Source organism: Solanum pennellii, chromosome 4 (assembly GCF_001406875.1).
Source record: "Solanum pennellii chromosome 4, SPENNV200".
In the NCBI taxonomy this organism is placed as follows: Eukaryota; Viridiplantae; Streptophyta; class Magnoliopsida; order Solanales; family Solanaceae; genus Solanum; species Solanum pennellii.
The window spans coordinates 29,849,238-29,872,016 of record NC_028640.1 but is presented as its reverse complement, the minus strand read 5'-3'; the positions used below and the strand labels follow the sequence as shown (position 1 = coordinate 29,872,016).

The window sequence follows — 22,779 nt, the reverse complement described above, 5'->3', positions numbered from 1 at the left end:
TTGAAAAGTGTATATCGGGACTATGTATTCCCAAAAGAGTAAATATTTTCAGATTTAAATAAGAGAAGAAACACATATTTTCTAGAGAGAGATTAATCTAGTTTTGATTAATTATCCCCAACCACAAAAAAAATGATTTTTAAACATATGAGATGAGTATTTCAGGAGTAGTGTTGAGCACTGATATGGGGAAGAGTTCACAATAGCTCAAGTCTCCATAAATAATATAGCCATCGTGGGTAAAAAATGGTCATGCTTTTTAGATGATTCCTTAGGGCTGTTTTGCATAGAATAGTAGATCCATTTAGTTGAGGTGTTATATATCCCAACAAGTTAAGGATAGTTGTAACAGTGTGGGCAAGATGTTGTATTATCGCATTTGCTCATAATGATTTGTGTTGGTTGGAGAAACTCCCACAAAAGTGTATGTGTGTGTATACACACACACACACACACACACACACACACACACACATATATATATATATATATATAGAGAGAGAGAGAGAGAGAGTAATTGAGTTGTTATTATAATTTTGTAACACCTTGGTTGCTACCTATTGGTTTAAATGCCTTATATAAAGTGCACCTTTACTGCTGTTTATTTCTGTATTTAGTTGAGTAAAGTTGAGCTAAGTGTTTCTTTTAGTATTCATTTTATGCTTATGTCGTGTTCAGTTTTTCCCTCTCATGTTCATACATTTCAATGCACTAATGTCATTTGGCCTGCATTAATTTTGTATGAGATACAAGTAACCAGGATCAACATCTAGTGTTTCGTTGATCTAGTTGAGCACTCAAAGTGAGTTGATGAAACTCCTTGCTTTCCAGAGGATCCCGTTGATTATGTTTTGTTTTATTATTATTATTTTTGCTATTTTTAGTTGTTAGGATGATCAGAGATCTTGTCCTGACATCCCTCTTAGTATCTAGAATTTCACGGACAGTTAGATATAAGTTCTTTAGTATTGATATCTTAGTTGTTTGATTTAAAGAAATGAGTTGCCATTTTGGTTAAGTTAAATGTTGTTCTCTAAACATTCTCCGTTTATCTATTCAGACATTTTTTTAAAGATTGTGTTTCAGTACATTTTCTTTGGAGTAAGTATTCCGTTGAATGTCTAGAGTGGTCTAAGGTTCACTCAGGGCCAACAATGGTTCTCGAGTGTCAGTCCTACCCAGGGTGTTGGCTCGGGACGTTATAGATAGAGAGATAAAGTGAGAAAAATAAGAGATACTAGGAAGGTTTATGAGAAAAATTAAGATGTATGCATACTGTTTATTTTATATAACTACTTAAGACAATGTCTTACCTAAAGGTCATGAGTCAAAATAAATTGTTTTATTCCTATGACTATTTTGACCTATTTAAAACATTATGTCATTATTTAAATATTCATAAGAAACTAAAATTAATACAAAAGGTCTAGGCAAGATATTCAACATGCATTACTTAAATAGATGAGAAGATAAATAGTTATTAAAAATCGAGAGATCAAACTAAATTTAGATGTTGTAATGACCTGATTCCGTCGTTAGGGAGAAGCCGATGGATAAAGAATTGGTGTCAGAAAACTTCTAAGTAGTAACTTGAAATTTTCTAGCCTAGTCCAAATTTGAACGAAATCCAAGTTAGGTGAGCTTAAAGAAATCTGGAAACAACTGGTTATCTGATTATATATTTGATTACATGTGTGGATAAATAGGGGGTTAAGGAACCCGTATGACTTTACATAATCGAATTCGGGCAAGTAAAACTCCCAAAAATTGTATTAGCATGAATCGATAGTTTCTAAGCGATGTGTTCTTAAATAGGGATCTTGAAATTATTAAAATAGCTCATTTTTTGTGAAAGACGCTTTGGTAGTAATTTTTGTCGCTATGGAGAGGCTGCTGTAGCGGGGTGAGGATTTCTATGGCGGGCCAGACACGACTTAAAGTTGTAAATGAATTTTTTCAAAATGACTTTATTCTGCACTTTTCGGGTTTAAGAGCTAAGGAATGACCCCACAGGTTTTCTTGAAAGTTTTCCACCATTCTTAAGGCTGAAGGTGAGGTTTCCACTCCCCCAATCCGTTTTTCAATTAGCAGAAGATAGTTTCTTAGGTGATTATTGTTGGGGAGGGGTTTTCAAACTGTTTGGATGGCGGGAAAGAGACCTAATCTTGATATGGGGATCAAGGGTTTGAACTAGGATTGATATTATTGATTATGATCCGGGTAATTGGATCTGGATTGTTGATCCTTGCGTATAATGTTTGTAGACCTAGAACAAGCGTAAAGAATCCAGGAAGGGATGATTCAAATGTCTTAAGGGATTCAAGATTAGATTTGAGGTAGAAGAAAGTTGTGATCTCATGTTGGTGATATATACGTTTGCAATTACTACATTATAATGCATTTATGTATGTGAATATAACGTTATTGATCAGACTATTCGTAAATAATGTTGATTGAATAATTGTGTGTTATGAATCACCTCTTGTTGTATGACTCTGAGATTGTGATTGTGGTTTGTTGAATGGGCGGGTGTCACGACCTTACATACAAAGTAGGATCGATTTCCACACTCTAGCATAATTAAATGGATCAGTTGCCATGTTATGGAATAAACATTGGACCGAGTACCACATTCCGTTATGTTAAAAGTTTTGGGGTCGATTCCATGAGACGACCATTGATTTAGCATAACTGTAAATCTTTATAAATGTGAAATTTTGTGTTGTTTATAAATGATATTGATATTGTGTATATTAAGTGTATGCATATTTATTATATTGTTGTAATGACTTATGTTTGTTGCAATTAATGGGATAGTCGCGTGATCCTATCAGTACAAAGTGGTTGTGTACTAATACTGCACTTACTCTTTCTTTGTTGAGTACAAGGCATCTTCAGGTGGATATTGATAGACCTCAGCTAGGTAACTATTTAGCGTGAACAAATTGAAGGGTGAGCATGTTCTTTCAGGCTGCCATGGATCTTCCTTTCTTAAGTCCACTCTTTTTGGAATCAAACTATTTGTTAAAGGTGTTGTCTAGTTTCGGGCTTGTACCCTTTGTTCTTAGATTTGTCATTTGTAGAGTTTTAATACAATGATTTCAGGTTCTAGGGGTTGAATTTCCGCATTAGTTTGGGACCTTTAATCTTTTTTGAAGTTCTATTTGATTAATTACGTATATTAAAAAATATTTAGAATTCAAATTTTTTATTTGTTCGTCTAAAAATTATATTTTAATATGCATAATTGACCAAAAATAGTGAAATTCTTATTAAATTATTTAATTATTATTAAACTATTATATTTATCGATAGTTAAACTCGAAATAATTACTTTTTACTTATTTTGTAATTTAAAAAAAATAAGTGTGTTTAAATATGTGAAAAATATTATTATGTGTCAAGAGGAGCACTACTCAAACTTTTGAAGATATGTTGAAGGCTTGTATGATTGATTTCAAAGGTAATTGGGATGATCACCTACCTCTCATTGAGTTTTCTTATAACAACAGTTCCCATTTTAGCATTCAAATTGATCCTTATGAAGCTCCTTATGGAGGAGATGCAGATCTCCAATTGGATGTTTCGAGGTAGGTGAAGCTGGGTTGATAAAACCAGAATTACTCATCAAGATATAGAGAAAGTGAAATTCATTCAAGAGAGGTTGAAAACAACACAGAGTCAGAATTCCTACACCTCTGTTAGGAGAAGGGAGTTAGAGTTTGAAGTAGATAATTGGGTATACTTGAAAATTTCACCCATAAAGGGTGTTATGAGATTTGGTAAGAAGGGGAAGCTTAGACCCTGGTACATTAATCCTTACAGAATATCCAAATGGATCAGCAATGTACCTTATGAGTTAGAGCAACCACACGAGTTAGTAGCGGTCCACCCGTTATTTCATATCTCAATATTGAATAAGTGCATGCGTGATCCTTCACTTATCATACCTACTGAAGATATTTGTATCAAGGATAACTTATCATATGAGGAGATTCATGTTCAGATTCCAGATCACCAAATTCGCAAGTTGAGAACGAAATAGATAGCATCGGTCAAAGTTATAAGGAGAAATCAGTTTGTTGAGGAAGTTACGTGTAACGATCAGAAGGAAATGAGGAAGATATATCCACATATCTTTGAATCTAAAGAAGTTCCAAATTAAGGTACAAATCGTTTTCTTGGCTTTTATTTTAAGTTGGCATGTTGTATTTACTTTTTGCTTGTTGGGTTTTTGAGCTAGATGTCAGATGTCACACCCTTAATATTCTTAGAGTGATTTCATTTGAATACGAATGTTCCCAAGGGAGAGATATTGTTACACCTCGCTAGGTGAAAGTCATATTTGGAAGAGAAAATGATAATAAAAAAAACCCAACCTATACCCAAAATCCCAACTACACACTCCAACTTCACGGGTGTCCCATTACCCACCTAAACTATATTTTTATCTATTTTCTACCCACCTAGGTTCTGACCTCAACACATAAACCAAACAAGTCAAGTTGCGTGATTCCACGCACTGGGACCCACACATAGAAACTCCCATTTCTTCCTTTTCTCGCTTTTCTTGCTTTTCTCCCTAAACTGAAGGAAGAACAAAGAAAGCAAGAAAATTCCAAAAAACCTCTTTTCATCTCCTACTCCACTTTTGGTTATCATTAAACGATTCTGAATCATCAATAGTAAGAGCATTTACATCAGACGATTCTGCATTATCAAGTGATGTCACCAAAATCTTCTTCTCGAATTTAATTTCGACCAAGAAGTTTGCAAATTCAGCAAAATTCCGTATTTGCATCTCACTACAACGTGGAGCATTTGGTCTGATTCATTCATACAAAGCATATTCAAGTTTTTATTCGCCATTTTTGATGAATTTTGAGAAAATTCAAACTTCTAATTAGAAACCTAAATAAGAAATTAGATTAGATTACGAACCCTAAATTCAAGATTTGAAGTACAAATGAACATTAAAAACTAAACCCTACTTGATTTTGAGATTAATTCATCAATTTTTTACTAAAGAAACAAGGATTAATGGTGGGGGAGGAAGAAGTAATGGGTATTTAAAAGTGGGGAAGATGACTGTAAGAGAAGGGGGAAATTTTTCGTCAAATTTTGCTTCAAACGCGCCTAGAGGTGGTGATAACACCCCCATGACAGGTCAACACTTAGGTGGGTAAAAATAGATACAAATATAGTTTAGGTGGGTAATGGGACACCCGTGAAGTTGGAGTGTGTAATTGGCATTTCGGGTATAGGTTGGGTTTTTTTTTTAAATCATTTTCTCTATTTGGAATGAATGAAAAATCTGGAAAAAAAAATTAAGCTATTGTAAGTTTGACGTTTGGGTCAACTTCAAGCAACCGTAACTCCTAGATCTATATGATTAGGTGTTGTACTAGATATCATATGCAAGATATTTGAATTATCTTTCCAATGTCACTGAGTTTTCTCAATTTTTGAGTTTTTATGAAGGAGATATGACTATTTGAAATCGGGTTGTTTAGATAAGGAAAGTCTAAACTGGATTTTGGAAGGGTATTATGGTCTTTTCCTTACTAAATTAATTTATTCGAGTTATAGTGAATTAATTATGGTAAAAACTGAATTGATTCAGTTTGCACAATTGACAATTCACTTTAGGGCTTTAGAAAGAAGAACTCAAGAGAAAAGAGGAGACGAAAGTCATGATCCGTCATCATCGTAAGGAATTGATAGTGAATTTCATCAAGAATTTGATCCTACGAGGTACATGAGACTTTCATAATGTTGTATTTGTTCACCCACATGTCAAGCATATTTATTTCAGCGTGAGTTCGTCCTAAAAATTATTGGAAGTTTGAATGATCTAGGTGGGTGCTCTTGAAGTTCTTTAATTTGGATTGAGATTGAGGAGTTCTTAAGAGTTAATGTTGATTAGTACAGTTACTATGAGTTAGATTCTTGTGTATATGTTTTGGATACCTGAATCTTAAAAGATATTGAGAAAGAGAATCAAAATTAATCAAATTAAGGTAAGAAAAAGAGAGAACAAGTTTGTGAGTTTTGATTGGGGCAATGCTAGGGCGACGCAAACATGTTGCACCTAGAAGGCTGGGGCAATGCGCCAGTACTGCGACAGAAATGAGCCTTAGTAACTTAAGGAGCTGGCACACCTGTCTTTTCTCGTTTAGGACATTTAAGTCCATCTAAAGCGTATTGATTCTAAATATTATGAATGACTTCTAAACACCTAGAACTTATCCATAAACTTGAATCATAACCTTGAATTCATAAATTCAAATTCAAAGAAATTAAGATCCAAGTCTAGAGAGTTCATAGAGTTTTTTACAAATATTTTAATCTTGTTTTAAGACTTGAGTTTTGAGTTAAGTAAGAGTAACAAATGAATTTCATTTCTTCAAAAATAGTAAATGAGAACTAACTATTCCCAAAGAGGAAATGTATTCAAAGGATTTCTAAGAGAGCTTTTGAGCTAGTTTTTGAGTAATTATCTCAAACTACCGAGAGAGTTATCATTTTTAAAACATATGAGCTGAGTATCTTGGGAGTAGCATTGATAACCGATGTTGGGACGATTTCATAAAAACTCAATGTCTCCATAAACCATGTAGTCATCATGGGTAGAAATGGTCATATTTCTTAGATGATTCCTTAGTGTTTTTTAGCATAAACTAGTGGATCCACTTAGTTGATCTATTCTATATCTTGGCAACCTAAAGAACAGCTCTGGCAGCATGGGCAAAACGTTGTATCATCACATAGCTCATAGTGATGGTTTTCGGTTAGAGAAACTCCCACAAAGTTATATTACTTTATTTTGTATATGTATATTGAGTTTTATTTTTACTGTTTTAAATGATTTATATAAACTTCATCTTTAATGTCGTTTAATTTTGCCTTGAGTTGAGTATCCATGAGTTGAGTAAAGCTGAATTAAGTGTTTCTTTCAGAATTCAGTACAAGCTTATGTCATGTTATGTTTTCCCCTCACATGTTAGTACATTTATAATACATATGTCATTTAGTTTGTATCATTTTATGATGCACATATATGTAGCCAGGATCAACATCCAGCGCTTCGTTGTTCGAGTTGAGCACTTAGAATCAGTTGGCGAGCCTCATTGCTTTTGGAGGACCATTTTTACTCGTAGTCCTGTATCTACGTCAATCTCAGTTGTTATAGGCTTCATAGGCAATTTGATAGTTCATTTGTCATTATCTTGTTATTGGCTTGTGTTAAGATTTGAGTTCCCACTTTGATTAACTTAAATGTTTATTTCTAAAACTTATGATTTTAGTTTGATGAAATGAGTTATCCTATATTTGAATTCTCTTGTCAATGTTTAAAATCTTCCGCTGAGAGTTTATCCAAGACAAGGGTTCGCTTAGGACAAGCAATGGTTCTCGAGTGTCGGTTTCTCACAACTTGAATTAATAGATTTTGAAGTGACTTTTAGCCCTGTTGTCAAGTACACAACTATTAGGATGGTTATATCCATTACAATCAGCTCTAAGTAGAGAGTTAGGTAATTAAAGGTCAAAAATGCTTTCCTCCAGGTTTCTTGCAGTGTGAGGTATACATGAGTCAACGTTTTGGATTTTCTAATCCTTGGCATTACAACATCTGTGTCTACTAAAAAGGCATTGTATGACCTAAGATAGGCACCAAGATCTTAGATTGATAGATTTAGCATGCCTCTCCTATATTTTGGTTTAATTTATGGTTAGGCAGGTCCTTCCTTGTTTACTTTGCAAAATCACGAAGGCACCTCACTTCTCTTGTTATATATTGATGACATTATTGTAAAAGGAATTAGTCAATTACATGTCTCGAGTTTGATTCTACAACTTGGTAAAGAGTTGTTATGAAAGTTCTTGGTACTTTGCATTGCTTCTTAGGGATAGAGGTTAAGTATTTTGAAGGAGGAATTTACTCAAGTCAGAGTAAGTATGCTACTGATTGGACAGGACATAGATTACATTGGCAAAGGTTGTAGCTACTATTTTGCCTTACAAACATTTTTGACATAAAACTGTAGAAAGTCTTGTAGATGTCTCCTTATACAGAATGATAGTAAGGAATATTTAGTATTTGACTCTCACAATACTTGATACAACTCATGTTGTGAACCTAGCAAACAATTTATGCAAAGTCCTAACATTAAAACCCTTCAAGCAATAAAAACTATTCTTAGATACATAAAATGTAATCTACATTTTGGACTCATAATTATTTCAAGTCATCTTGTAGGTTGTATGGATATTTAGAAGTTTATTAGGGAGCTTGTACAACTAATAGTAGATCAACCAATCTATAACATCTACTTGGATGAAAATTGTATTTCTTGCACCTCCAAGAATCAGAATACAATAGTACAATCGAGTGAATTGAGTGATGAAGCTGAGTATAAAACAATGGCCTCCACTACAACATAGATGACATGGATTATATACTTACTTCATGAACTTGGGGGTATTTCTCAATTCAGATCCCATATTACATTGTGATAACTTGAGCATCTTGTACATGATTTTTAATCTAGTTATGCATGCTAATAACAAACATATTGAGATGGAGTACTACTTTGTTTGAGATAAAGTAGTTAGAGGACAACTTCTTTCTCAATTTGTGAGCTCCAATTATCATTGACAAAACAAGTCTTTGGTGAGTTTCGAAACAAGCTAGGAGTAATAATTCCTTGTTTCACTAGCTTGAGTGGAAGTGATGATGATTAAGGGAGTTTATGATGTGGACAAGAATGAATACAAGGTACAACAAACTTGTACAACTATCAATTGTTATAGAATTCGGGTCACATTAGGATTGGGCTACTTAATACTAATTACATGTCGACTAGGTTGATGTGTGTCATACTATCTGAAGTCAACTAAGATACATCACTGTAATTGAAGTAACTACTAACCTACACTCATGTAAATTGTATATTTGTATCCTAGTAGAATTCTAAGTATAACTAGACAAGGACTCTCCTCTTATATAAGGAACATGTACTTGAAATTTTTAATCATCAATACAATCATTGAATTCTCTAAATTCTTTACGTGAGAATTCTACACTCTCCACTTATTTGGACAATCTTTTAATTGTGGGTACTTTTTCTCCATTTCTCTGATTGTCTATAAAGAGAGAGATAAGTAACACCGCTATTTATAGTTGCAGGGGATAGACAATTCAAGTGTAAATGCATTCTCTTGCATGATTTTGATCAGCTCATGTGAGTCATCAAGTTTATTACAAATTTTTATGTGATTAGATCAGTTTTTATTGTCCAAGCCATGTCATATCGAACATTTGATAGTCTTTAATTGGTGTTTAATTTGGTTTGGAATGTCACATCATTTAACATGTGACATCATCTTATTATTGATCCTTGATTTGATTTGGTGTGTAACATCATTTGAAAATCAACTCAACAAACTAGTGACATCATCTTATTATTGATCCTTTATTTCAATTGGTGTGTCACGTCATCTGAAAATCAACTCAACAAATTAGCCCAATAAAGTTGAACTTTATTCTAAATTCGCGTCATAGACATAAATAATAAAATTTTGATTTGGATTTGATATTTCTTGGATTTAAGAATTTGTCCAAATTTAATATGGATTTTAATTCCAAAGGTTTCACATGTCATCAACGTCATATTTCACAAAATTCAAACAAACTTTGTTGTTAATTAAAATGCTTCACATCAAACCAAATATATAATAATTCAAAAATCAAGAAAATCAAACAACAACAAACTAATCGGAAATTTAAAAAAACTCAATTATATAAGTTTAATAATATGATTAATAAACATAAATAACTAAAACAATTAATTTTGATTTGATAAGTCAAAAATTTGAAACATTCCAAGAGTTATTTTCACCCTCATCAATAGTCATAAAATTAAAACTAGAATGTAAATGAGAATTTAAAATAAATAAAAAAATAAAGAGAAAAAAATAAACCTTAATCATTGAGCCTGCGCAGCTTAATGGTTATTAACAAAATTGAAAAGAAAAATGTAATTTTAAGTATGTTAAAATGGGTGTACATTTCTGGTTAATCCACCATTAACATTAGTGAAGAAACCAACAAGGTTCGGCTGGTAAGGAAGATAGGATCGTCGGCATTCCTCATGTTTGGCTTTACTTTTCATATAAACTTCATGTGCTAAAACAACTTCACTCTTTTTAATGTTCTTCTTATTTTGTGTTACTAATTTCACAACTCCGTCTCCACTTCTTTTCTCTTTCTTCTCCGTGACAACAACTTTATCTTCTTTCTTTTAACGTTTGATATAGATGACGTTATAGTACTAGTATTGTAGTTCAAGTATACGAAGGCATCTCTTCCGTCTCTGTTACTCCTATTCATGAAATCTCGAAATCTCCAAAGCTTTGAAAATCCAGTTGAATTACTTTTTTTTTGCAAGTACTCTTATTTTAAGCTGAATTATTTATATTTGTTGCCTTTGTCGACCACTCGCAATAAGGTCCGGAGATTTCTTCATTGGATGTTGTTATTGGAGCATTGTTGCTATTATCTGTTTCAATGAATACCTTGTTGACAGGTGCCGTTTTTTCAAGTGCTGGAAATCAATATCAGATAAGAGAAGATCTTGATTGAAGAGAGGAAAAAATGGTCTGATTTGACCATTATCAAATGCTTCTGCTGCTGCTACAGGTGATGTAAGTACTCCACTAACAAATGAAAAATCTTCTTCAGTAGGATCAACAAGTTCAATGTCAAGTTTTTTTCTTTTCCTAGTATAATAAAATTGAAAAATAAAACAATAAATAAAATTATGAATTTTTTATCAAATAAATTTGAATAGTATGAATATTTAGAAAATGAAAAATCTTTTGTACTAAAGAAAAAAAAAACGAGAAAAATGTTAGCGCGTTAGATCTGAGAAATTGTGACTATTTAGGCCCTACCATTTGTGCGCAATGAAAGTTAGACCTTTTCGTTATACATGATTGGTGTACATTTCGAGCAAATTTTGAAAACACATTAATATTATTTTAATAATACACTCTATTTTAATTTTTAACTATTTTTCTCAAAATTTATTCTCTATCGCATATTAAATGAGTATCTTATTATAAATATGTATTTAAATTCTTGTTCACATATTGAATAAAGATAGATTTAATCAATTTTTTCTCACTTTATGTTCATAATAATGTAACTTTTGGAAATTTAAACAAATTTTGATGATCTAAAAGTTTCTTTTTTTAAGAGGCAAATTATATGAATAAAGAATAAAATAGTAAAACTGATCAATCTATTAATAATTTCCTAAATATCTTTTAAAATAAATATATTCACGTAATATGAGACTGATAGAGTACAAATTATTATTATAATGAACTTTACTTATAATTAATTTATTTATTTGTGAGTGAAAATATAATTTCACTCAATCTGTACAACTTGTAAAAGATAATTTTTAAAAATTTAATCTAAAATTTATGATCAAATAAATATTTAAAAATAACTTTTGAAAATATTACTTAAAATTTTGGGTCAAACATTAGCTTATTCTCCACTCGTGCTCATTGGGAAATTATGACCTAGGAAAGGTTTCAGCATAATTCAGTTATTTAATTGTCAAAATTCAAAATTATTTCATTCGTTTATTTTTATTTTTATTTGTCGTATTTAAATTTAATATATATATTAATAAATAATGATCGGTATAATTATTTTACCACATCACTCCTATTAATGAATGTTTATAACTAAAATTTTAAAATAAAATCTATTTTGATATACTAGATAAATAAAAATATAAATAAAGGAAATATAATAACTAGCAATATAAGCTCTTACTTTTTGCATTTTTTAATATTGTTGTTCAATATCAGCTTTCTTAAAAGATGCTGTCTCTAATAATTATAAATAAATTACATCCCCTCTACGCACACCATAATAGAAGGTTCTTCGTCAAGAATGATACGTATGACCAGTTTTTGCAAGTTAGCTTATGCAAAATCTGCAACTCCCTATGTTTCGTTTCATTTTCCAGGACACATTTTATTTTGGGAAGTCAAATTATTATAGTTTAAATTAGAATTTTGTAATAAAAAAATTAATTTTTTTAAATGAAATTTTAATATTTATAAATAATGTCAGTAGTATAAGTTACAATAATTGATAATTCAGGATATTTAGAAAGTATATAACAAATTATAATTAAAGATAGATTTATTAAATCTCTAATTTCGAAATATGTCACATAAATTGAAATGAAAACAAAAGAATTTATGTCACATTTTTTTTATTTTTTATTGTTTGATTAATTATTAAATTTGAATTAAACTAATATTTTAAAGTTAAAATTAAAATATTTAAAATTATGCACATTTTGTTATCATTTAACTTTTTTCATGTCAATATAATATATATAATAATTAAAATGTTAATACAAAATTTACAATTTGACATACAAAATGAAAAATGAGTATAAATTGAACTGAGGAGTAAAAGGAAGATACTGTTGTTTGAATGTCAATATTCGAGTTTTTGTCCAAAAGCATTTTTTAATTATATCTCAAATTTAAAATACATTCTTAAAGTATCATTTTTAGCAGAAAATCTCCTTTAATTATACTTCAAACTTAAACTACATCCTTAAACTATCACTTTTAACAAAAAACATCTTTCAAATATTTTAAAGTAAACAGTTTTCAATCTTTTACTTGAATTTATCAGAAAACTAATCGATATATCCCACAAAAATTAAGGCGTCACTTCCTAATTATTACTGTTAAATATGCCAAGAATATTATCATGAACTTTTTCGTAATTGAGTTAAGAATTCTGCAAAATCTTTTAATTTGACCATTTTTTTCATTCATTTTTCATGTAATTTTAATTAAAAATATTATTGGTTTAAATATATTTCTTCTCAATTGAATATGCTAGAAGTGACATGTAACGATCCAAAAATTTAATTAAATAAGAATAATTAGGTATTTAAGGGCATAATGGTCCTTTCACGTGTTAATTAAAATAAACCAAATTTGTATTAATTTATTTTAAATTCTATTTGACTAATTCTTGAATTAGTCTCCTAATCCTAATAGTTCTCTCACTCTCACGCTCCTTAACTCTCTCTCTCACGTTCTCCATCTTTCTCACGTTATTCTGCCAAATATCAACAGTTCTTCACGCTTGAAGAACTCACATGAAATTTTAAGAAAAACAAAGCAACCATAAACATTAAGGCGGAGAGAAGTTGTTCCTTGAGTGGTGTGGACGTTGAAGTAACTTGGACTGATTTTTGGAGAGAGTTTTGGGTAGCGAATTCTTCGTTTGAGCATCAATAAAGGTATGAGTTTCTCTCATGGAATTCTTTCTCCAAGAGTACTTTCTTTCGAACGTTTCTTAAACTCATGAAACTAAGGTTGTTCCCCCTTCGTATGTCCTTGTCCTTAGCTCCCTAACGAATTTATAGGATGGGTATGTTGTGCTGCTAGATTTGTGGATGATTGATGTGTTTAAATTAAATGCGAATATGTTTATGTGCGGGAAATCACGATAATGAACATCAAAATATGACCGGAAGAGTTAATGTATATGCTTGTATAGGACAGTGTTTTAGTCGTTGTTTTGAGGGTGTATAAGTTGTGTATTATTGTGTATGTTATGTGTGTATTGGGTGTTCAATGTGATGTTCATTATGATGAAGTATATAGTGATTGAATAACAATATTTTAGCCAAACAAACCTATGAAAGATGCACTTAAAATGTGTTAAAATAGTCTACGAATTTTCTTAGGAATTCAAGTGAAAATATTGATAAAAACGAATTGAAAAATGACCAAAATTTCCAGCAACAATGCAACTTTAATTTAGACTAAAGTATAATGAAGGAAATCTGGAAATTTATTAAATTTCAAAGGAATGAGGCCACCAGGATTCGAACCTGGGACCTCACCCGTGAGGCAGCAGTAACTCGCAGAAAAAAAAAATTGCTGGGGGCAGGGATCGAACACGCGACCTCGGGAAGGAGAAGGAGAACATTTAATAAAAAATTAAATGGGAGGCCTGGGGATCGAACCCACGACCTCCCAGTTCGCGAATGGAAAAAAAAAGGGATGCGATGCGTGGGAATCGAACCCACGACCTCAGCGCTGAAGGGAAAGGTGAAAAATAATAATGTGAGGTTGTGGGGATTCGATCCCACAACCTCACTGCCACTCCCCTATTTAATAAAAAAAATAGAGGGGCTGTGGGGGTTCGAACCAACCACCTCACAGCCTCCTCTTCAGCGAAAAAGAGAGGAAAATAAGGGGGTTGTGGGGGTTCGAACCCACAACCTCCCTAATGAGGCGATTTTTAAATAAAAAAAAGGATTTGAATTAGAATGCTAATTAAAATAGAAAATTAATTCTTTCATGTAAATATTGAGATTTAAATTATAATTCTAATTAAAATAGAAAATTATTCTTTCATGTAAATGATTGAAATTTAATTTAGAATTTTAATTAAAATAGAAAATTTATTATGTCATGAAAATGTCGAGATTTAATTTAGAGTTCTAAAGTTATGAATATGAGAAATAAAATCAATGAATAATATAATTGATATCCAAATAATTCAAGATTTGGGTTCCCCTGCCCAAACCTCCGTATTGATACATAAGTCATACGTGAGTAAAATATTCAAGAATCATGCCATCTACTTAGATCAAAAATCAAGATCTTGGTATATATACAGGATACATAAGTCTTGTAATACATAATCTTAGGAGAATAAGAATCACTTAACGAATTATAAATGAAGCCTAATGGCTTGTATGTATAGACACATAAGTTTAACATACGTTCAAGAATAAGTGAACCTAAGATATACGTAATGAAATGAAGAATGTGGTGACAATCATGATGTGAGGATAATGTATATGATGAAAGCAACCTCAAATTAGCCTAAGTAAATGTTACCAACACGTACTCACCAATGAGAGTGTAAGATAATGAAGAGATCAGTCTCTTTGAACACTCTAATGAAAATATTGAGTTTAAAACACTTAATACTAATGATGAGATGAGAAATCATCTATTGAGCTATGATGACCTCATACTAGAAGCCAACTTCAATGATGTATGAGTTGAATGTAATGGAACTTTATACCGAGCACCGATAGACTAGCTATGAGCGGTGATGCCTTCTTTTGGGAAGGGCGGAGGTTCACGTAACTCTCATGAGATAAGACTGTCCGGCTTGCCGGGTATGGGTCTCCATACATCTCCTAGTCTTTGAAGCTATATTGCCACTATAGGGATCTGGCGGGGTTAAATTCCCATATACGCTAGCATGTTATTGAATCGCTTTGGCCGGTGATTCCACCTCTTTTCGGTGTGGGGGAGACACTGGATTTCATTATGCTCACATGATCTATGTCGGTTAACATTAAAGTTCCCAATGAATGAATGAGGTCAGCCTCAAATGAATCATATAAAGAAATGAATGATACCGAAGGTGTTAGGATAGGATAATCAAGAGGTGAGCTAGATTCAGGTAATGACATTAGGTTATTCCTGATTATTGCACAGCAAACCCGATGAAAGTCTTAAACTACATTCTAGGTATGGCTGGTGTTCGCACTGTCCTATTAATGAATTGAAATGAAATACGTATAAAACTCTGTGTTTGCTAAAGAAGGCTCCCTAGTTGAGGTCCCATATGTTGAGCCCTCATTTTGGAAAGTCTTAAGGTTATGTCTGTGATAATAAGGTCTCATGGTATATGAATGAATAATATGAAAGAAACTATGTGTTATATGTTATGTGCTATATGAAGATGTTATGTGTTGTGTGCCATACGATAATTATAATGATGCATGTCACTCTTATGACATAACTTTCCCAATCTCAATTTAGCAAGTCCACTGACTTGACTTCCAAACATCATGTTGTTAGGATAGAGCTCTTCTTTCTCACGCATGTCCCTGGTGTGTGCTTGCATATACCCATACTTAGTACAAGTGTGTACTAATTCCATACAAACATTTACTTTTAGGTGCAGGCACAGGTGGACGGTAGAGCGACAGGTTCGTGGTTGCAGCTATCCGGACGTCGGCATTCATCTGGAGTTTGGTAGGTCCTCATGCTTCGAGGATGCTACCGTTTTACATTCTAGCGTAGTTTTAGAGTTGAGCTAGTGGAGCATGTTCCACTAGCGTTTCTTTCCTGTTTTGGTTCAGACTTTATATTGGTGCTATTTTGGCCGATATACAATTAATACTTAATGAATTATTTCTTTCAGTTGCTTATCTCTTAAATGTTAGATGGTTGATGATGAACTATTACGAAATATAAAGATTTTTTTTTAAGTATGATTAAGGAAATCAAAAATTTCAAATTTTCCGCTAAAATTAACCTATGTAAAGTAAGAATGATGTAAGTAGGCTTGTTTGCGACCTCTGAGAGGTCAACGACGCCGGTCTCGTCTGGGGTCTAGATTCCAGTCGTGACAAAGTTGGTATCAGAGTGCTAGTTTAAATTCCTAGAATAATGAGTTCACATCAACCACATTGAGTAGTTTCTAAGTCATGGTAGTGAAGTGCACCACTATCCTGGATTAGAGACTGCATGATGCATAAGAAAAACTTCCCTTCTTCTGATCTTATTGTGTTTTTCATGATGTCTGAATTCTTGGGGTTATGAACGTGTCTGACATTAATCCTTGTTGTTTTCAGAGAATGAACACTTGGAGAACTAAGGGTCTGAGGACGGGAGCAGCAACAGCTAGGGGTAATCAGAATCCACCCCAGGCTCCAGCTGAAGGAGTGGCCATGCCAGTTAACCCAGCTGGGTTGACTGATGCGGAAGTGAGAGCATCTCTAGCCCAGATGGCACATGCCATCACGATGCAGGCCCAGGCTATGACTGCCCAAGTCAACCGGCAGGATGTTCAGAGGGAAAACCCACCGGTTCGCAGCATGGCTGACAGACTGCGAGATTTCACGAGGATGAATCCTCCAATTTTCACAGGGGCTAAGACTTCAGAAGATCCTCAGGAATTTATAGACGAGTTGCAGAAGATCCTGGTGGCCATGGGGGCCACTGATCTTGAAAAGGCTGAGCTGGCTTCCTACCAGCTCAAGGATGTTGCACAGACTTGGTGCAAAATGTGGCGAGATAGCCGTGTCCTAGGAGGGGTGCCAGTCACCTGGGAGCTGTTCAAGACAGCATTTTTGGAAAGGTACTTCCCTAGGGAGATGAAGGAGGCAAAGGTTGAGGAGTTCATCAACCTTAAACAAGGATCTATGACGGTCATGGAGTATTCTCTGAAGTTTGTGAAGCTATCAAGGTATGTTACTTCCCTTGATATTTAATAGTAAGAATGAGGAGAGTACTTAGCTTTGTTGAAATTATCCAGGTATGCTACTTCCCTGGTTTCGAACAGCAGGGATGAGATGAGCAGGTTCCTCACAAGAATCAATGGAGACTTGGACGAGGAGTGTCGATCTGCGATGCTTCATGATAATATGGACCTTTCTAGGTTAATGGTACATGTCCAGCAGGTAGAGGACAGCCGAAAGAGGAGAGGTGTACGTGATATTAGGAGGCCTAGGACTCAAGATCAGGCAGGTCCCAGCCATGGAGGCCATAGAAACAATTTTGGCGTCCGTGAGCAGCCCAAATTCAAGAAGGGGCAACAAAGTTCTGGTAATTCTGACCCTCAGAGAAATACAACACCTAGAGGAGGCAGACCCGACCCCAAGAGGGGCAATGGAGGTGAGATGCAGCGTCCAAAGAAGACTTGTACTAAGTGTGGCCGAGCTCACATTTGAGAATGCAGACAGGGCACTAATGCCTGCTTCGGTTGTGGTAAGAGCGGACACATGGTCAGAGACTGTCCCTAGAAAAGAGGTCAGGCTGGGGGTAATGCTCAGCCTAGGGCTACCCCACAGAGTGCAGTAGCAGCCGAGCCTCCCAAGAGGAACATATTTTATGCCTTGAAAGGTAGGGAGGAGCAGGAGAAGTCCGCTGATGTGGTCACAGCTATGCTGCAAGTATTCTCAACTTCTGTTTATGCTTTACTTGATCCAGGGTCTACGCTTTCTTTTGTGACTCCTCTGCTTGCCCTTACTTTTGAAATACTACCTGAAGTTCTGCATGATCCTATAGTGGTTAGTACGCCTTTAGGAGAAAATGTTAGAACTGATAGGGTATACAAGAATTGCCCAATAGTTGTGAGTGGCAAGTCTATGTGTGCAAACTTGATTGAGTTACCCATGCATGATTTTGATATTATTCTTGGCATGGACTGGCTTCACAGCTATTATGCTTGCTTGGACTGTCGTAGTAGAGTGGTGAGGTTTCGCATCCCTAATGAAGAAGAGTTAGTCTGGGAGGGGTACAATCCTATTCGTCCTAACCCCTTGATTTCAAATCTTAAGGCCAATAAAATGATGGCCAAAGGGTTACTATGTCACCTAGTGAGTGTTAATGATTTAGATCATGACGTTCCTTCCATAGACTCCGTGCCTGTAGTAAATGAATTCCTAGATGTGTTTCCTGAAGATTTGCCTGGAGTCCCTCCCCTTCGATAGATTGACTTTTGTATCGACTTAGAACCTGATACTAAGCAATTCTCAATTCCTCCTTATAGAATGGCTCCAGCAGAACTCAAGGAGTTGAAGCTGCAGTTAAAATATCTCACTGATAAGGGTTTCATTCAGCCGAGCATATCCCCTTGGGGCGCTCTAGTGTTGTTTATAAAGAAAAAAGATGGGACCCCTAGAATGTGTATCGATTATCGGCAGCTCAACAAAGTCACTATAAAGAATAAGTATCCACTTCCCAGAATTGATGATTTGTTCGATCAGCTCCAAGGGTTTCATCTCTAAGATTGATCTTCGTTCAGGGTATCACTAGCTTAGGGTTAGGGATGGGGATGTCCCAAAAACAGCTTTTCGTACCCGTTATGGTCATTATGAGTTCTTGGTTATGTCATTCGGTCTCACGAATGCACCTGCTGCATTTATGGACCTCATGAACAGAGTCTTCCGTGAATACCTTGACTCTTTCATCATAGTATTCATTGATGACATTCTCATCTACTCTAAGACCAAGGAAGAGCATGAACAACATTTGAGACTAACCTTGCAGGTACTTAGACAACATCAGTTGTATGCCAAATTCAGCAAGTGTGAATTCTGGCTGAGATCAGTGACCTTCCTGGGCCATGTTGTGTCCGATCAAGGTGTAGAAGTGGACCCCGGAAAGACTGAAGCTGTTAAGAACTGGTTAAAGCCTCTTACTCCCACCGATATCCGTAGCTTTCTGGGATTGGCTGGTTACTAGTGCAGGTTTGTGGAGGGCTTTTCTTCCATTGCTGCCCCACTTACAGCCTTGACAAAGAAGAAATTCAAGTTAGAATGGACGGAGGCTTGTGAGAAGAGTTTCCAGGAGCTCAAGGACAGGCTCACTTCAGCCCCGGTGCTTACTCTGCCTAAGAGTGGCGAGAATTACACTGTCTATTGTGATGCATCTAGGGTTGGTTTGGGATGTGTTCTTATGCAGGCTGGTAAGGTGATAGCCTATGCTTTCAGACAGCTCATGGTTCATGAAAAGAATTATCCCACTCATGACTTGGAGTTGGCAGCTGTGGTGTTTGCATTGAAGCTGTGGAGGCATTATCTGTATGGAGTACATATGGATGTGTTCACGGATCATAAGAGTCTCCAGTAGGTGTTCACGCAAAGTGAGCTGAATCTACGGCAATGCAGATGGTTGGAGCTGCTGACGGATTAAGACATGAATGTGCACTACCATCGAGGTAAGGCTAATGTTGTGGCTTATGCTTTGAGCAGGATGAGCATGGGGAGTACAACCCACGTTGAGGATGAGAAGAATGAGCTAGTGAAAGAGGTACACAGACTGGCCAGACTGGGTGTGCGGTTGGTTGACTCTACTAGTGGAGGTGTTTCAGTTCACCCTAGTTCTGAATCATCCCTGATAGTGGAAGTCAAAAAGGGTCAGCATCTTGATCCTGTGTTGATGGAGATGAAGGACTCAATGTTGTTAAAAATGAATGAGTCTTTTGCTTTGGGAGATGATGGCATACTTAGATACCAGAACCGGTTGTGCGTACCAGATGTAGATGATTTACGGACCAGGATTGTTGCAGAGGACCATGGTTCCAGATATTCCATACATCCAGGTTCTACAAAAATGTATCGTGATCTTAAGCAGATTTATTGGTGGGATGGCATGAAGAAGGATATTGTAGACTATGTGGCTAAGTGTCCTAATTGTCAGCAGGTTAAGGCAGAGCATCTTAAGCCTGGTGGTCTGACTCAGATTATTGAGGTTCCGACTTGGAAATGGGAGGCCATTAATATGGACTTCATAGTTGGTCTTCCGAGGACTAGGAGGAAGCATGACTCCATATGGGTTATTGTGGACAGATTGACTAAGTCTTCCCACTTTATCCCTGTGAAGTCTACTTACAGGGCCGAGGATTACGCGAGACTCTACATTGATGAGATTGTGAGATGGCATGGGATTCCTTTGTCTATCATTTCAGATAGAGGAGCTCAGTTTACTTCACATTTTCGGAGATCTTTCCAGAAAAGTTTAGGCACGCAGGTGAAACTTAGCACCTCCTTTCATCCTCAGACAGATGGGCAGGCAGAGCGCACCATTCAGACATTAGAGGACATGTTGAGAGCGTGTGTGATTGACTTTAGAGGTAACTGGGATAACCACCTACCTTTGATAGAGTTCTCGTATAATAATAGCTATCACTCCAACATTGGGATGGCACCGTTTGAGGCATTGTATGATAGAAGGTGTAGATCGCCAGTTGGGTGGTTCGAGGTTGGAGAGTCATCTATTTTGGGTCCAGAGATCATTCATGAGGCCTTGGAGAAAGTTAGAATGATTAGGGACAGGTTGGCTACTGCTTACAGCCGACAGAAATCATATGCAGACAACAGAAAATGACCCTTAGAATTTAACGTTGGTGACCAGGTTTACTTGAAGATATCGCCAATGAAAGGGGTGATGAGATTTGGTAGATAAGGGAAGCTGAGTCCTAGGTATGTGGGGCCATATGAGATCCTACAACGTGTGGGTGAGGTGGCCTATGAGTTAGCACTGCCTGCGGAACTAGCTTCTGTTCATCCAGTCTTTCATGTCTCTATGTTGAAGAAGTGCCTAGGTGATGCAGCATCAATCCTACCTGTTGAAGGTTTGGGGGTTGGTGAAGACTTGTCCTATGAGGAGGTACCTGTTGAGATCGTAGACAGACAGGTCAAGCGGCTGAGGAATAAAGAGATTTCCACAGTGAAGGTATTGTGGAGAAATCATCTTGTGGAGAGTTCTACGTGGGAGGCTGAGGCCGACATGAGATCCCGATATCCCCATCTTTTCAACTCTTGAGGTTAGGCTTCCTACTCTTAATACTATAATTCCTTATCTCTTCGTATTTTGTTGCTATTGGCTAATTGTACATAGCAATTAAGTTGTGATCTGATTGACATTATGATGTGTAATGGTAGTGTCATTCGGGGACGAATGTTCCTAAGGGGGGGATAATGTAACGATCCAAAAATTTAATTAAATAAGAATAATTAGGTATTTAAGGGCATAATGGTCCTTTCACGTGTTAATTAAAATAAACCAGATTTGTATTAATTTATTTTAAATTCTATTTGACTAATTCTTGAATTAGTCTCCTAATCCTAATAGTTCTCTCTGTCTCACGCTCCTTAACTCTCTCTCTCTCACGTTCTCCATCTTTCTCACGTTATTCTGCCATATATCAACAGTTCTTCACGCTTGAAGAACTCACATTAAATTTTAAGAAAAACAAAGCAACCAAAAACATTAAGGCGAAGAGAAGTTGTTCCTTGAGTGGTGTGGACGTTGAAGTAACTTGGACTGATTTTTGGAGAGAGTTTTGGGTAGCGAATTCTTCGTTTGAGAATCAATAAAGGTATGGGTTTCTCTCATGGAATTCTTTCTCCAAGGGTACTTTCTTTCGAACGTTTCTTAAACTCTTGAAACTAAGGTTGTTCCCCCTTCGTATGTCCTTGTCCTTAGCTCCCTAACGAATTTGTAGGATGGGTATGTTGTGCTGCTAGATTTGTGCATGATTGATGTGTTTAAATTAAATACAAATGTGTTTATGTGCGGGAAATCACGATAATAAACATCAAAATATGACCGGAAGAGTTAATGTATATGGGTGTATAGGGCAGTTTTAGAGTCATTGTTTTGAGGGTGTATAAGTTGTGTATTATTGTGTATGTTATGTGTGAATTGGGTGTACAATGTGATGTTCATTATGATGAAGTATATAGTGATTGAATAACAATCTTTTAGCCAAACATACCTATGAAAGATGCACTTAAAATGTGTTAAAATAGTCTACGAATTTTCTTAGGAATTCAAGTGAAAATATTGATAAAAACGAATTAAAAAATGACCAAAATTTCTAGCAACAATGCAACTTTAATTTAGACTAAAGTTTAATGAAGGAAATTTGGAAATTTCTTAAATTTTAAAGGAATGAGGCCACCAGGATTCGAACCTGGGACCTCACCCGTGAGGCAGCAGTAACTCGCAGAAAAAAAAATAGCTGGGGGCAGGGATCGAACACGCGACCTGGGGAAGGAGAAGGAGAACATTTAATAAACAATTAAATGGGAGGCGTGGGAATCGAACCCACAACCTCCCAGTTTGCGAATGGAAAAAAAAGGGATGCGAGGCGTGGGAATAGAATCCAGGACCTCT

At 35.3% G+C, this 22,779-nt stretch overlaps 1 protein-coding gene and 1 pseudogene across 1 annotated transcript; one reads left to right on the top strand and one right to left on the bottom strand.

The window, feature by feature from the left end:
• Window positions 1-10,026: 10,026 nt before the first annotated feature.
• LOC114076874 lies at window positions 10,027-16,894 on the bottom strand (annotated as a pseudogene).
• Window positions 16,895-16,898: 4 nt separating this feature from the next.
• On the top strand, window positions 16,899-19,341 carry LOC107017541. Its single transcript, XM_027916573.1, has 3 exons — window positions 16,899-17,341; window positions 17,456-17,622; window positions 19,241-19,341. Exons 1-3 carry the CDS (start codon window positions 16,899-16,901, stop codon window positions 19,339-19,341), a joined length of 711 nt encoding a protein of 236 aa, XP_027772374.1.
• The last annotated feature ends 3,438 nt before the right edge of the window (window positions 19,342-22,779 follow it).

Excerpts from the sequence above, each read along its gene's own strand:
- LOC107017541 (XM_027916573.1), top strand. The coding sequence starts at position 16,899 with ATGCAGGCCCAGGCTATGACTGCCCAAGTCAACCGGCAGGATGTTCAG. Across the intron at positions 17,342-17,455 it reads AAGTTTGTGAAGCTATCAAG|GTTCCTCACAAGAATCAATG; the intron begins GTATGTTACTTC and ends TGAGATGAGCAG. Across the intron at positions 17,623-19,240 it reads TAGGACTCAAGATCAGGCAG|GTGTAGAAGTGGACCCCGGA; the intron begins GTCCCAGCCATG and ends TGTCCGATCAAG.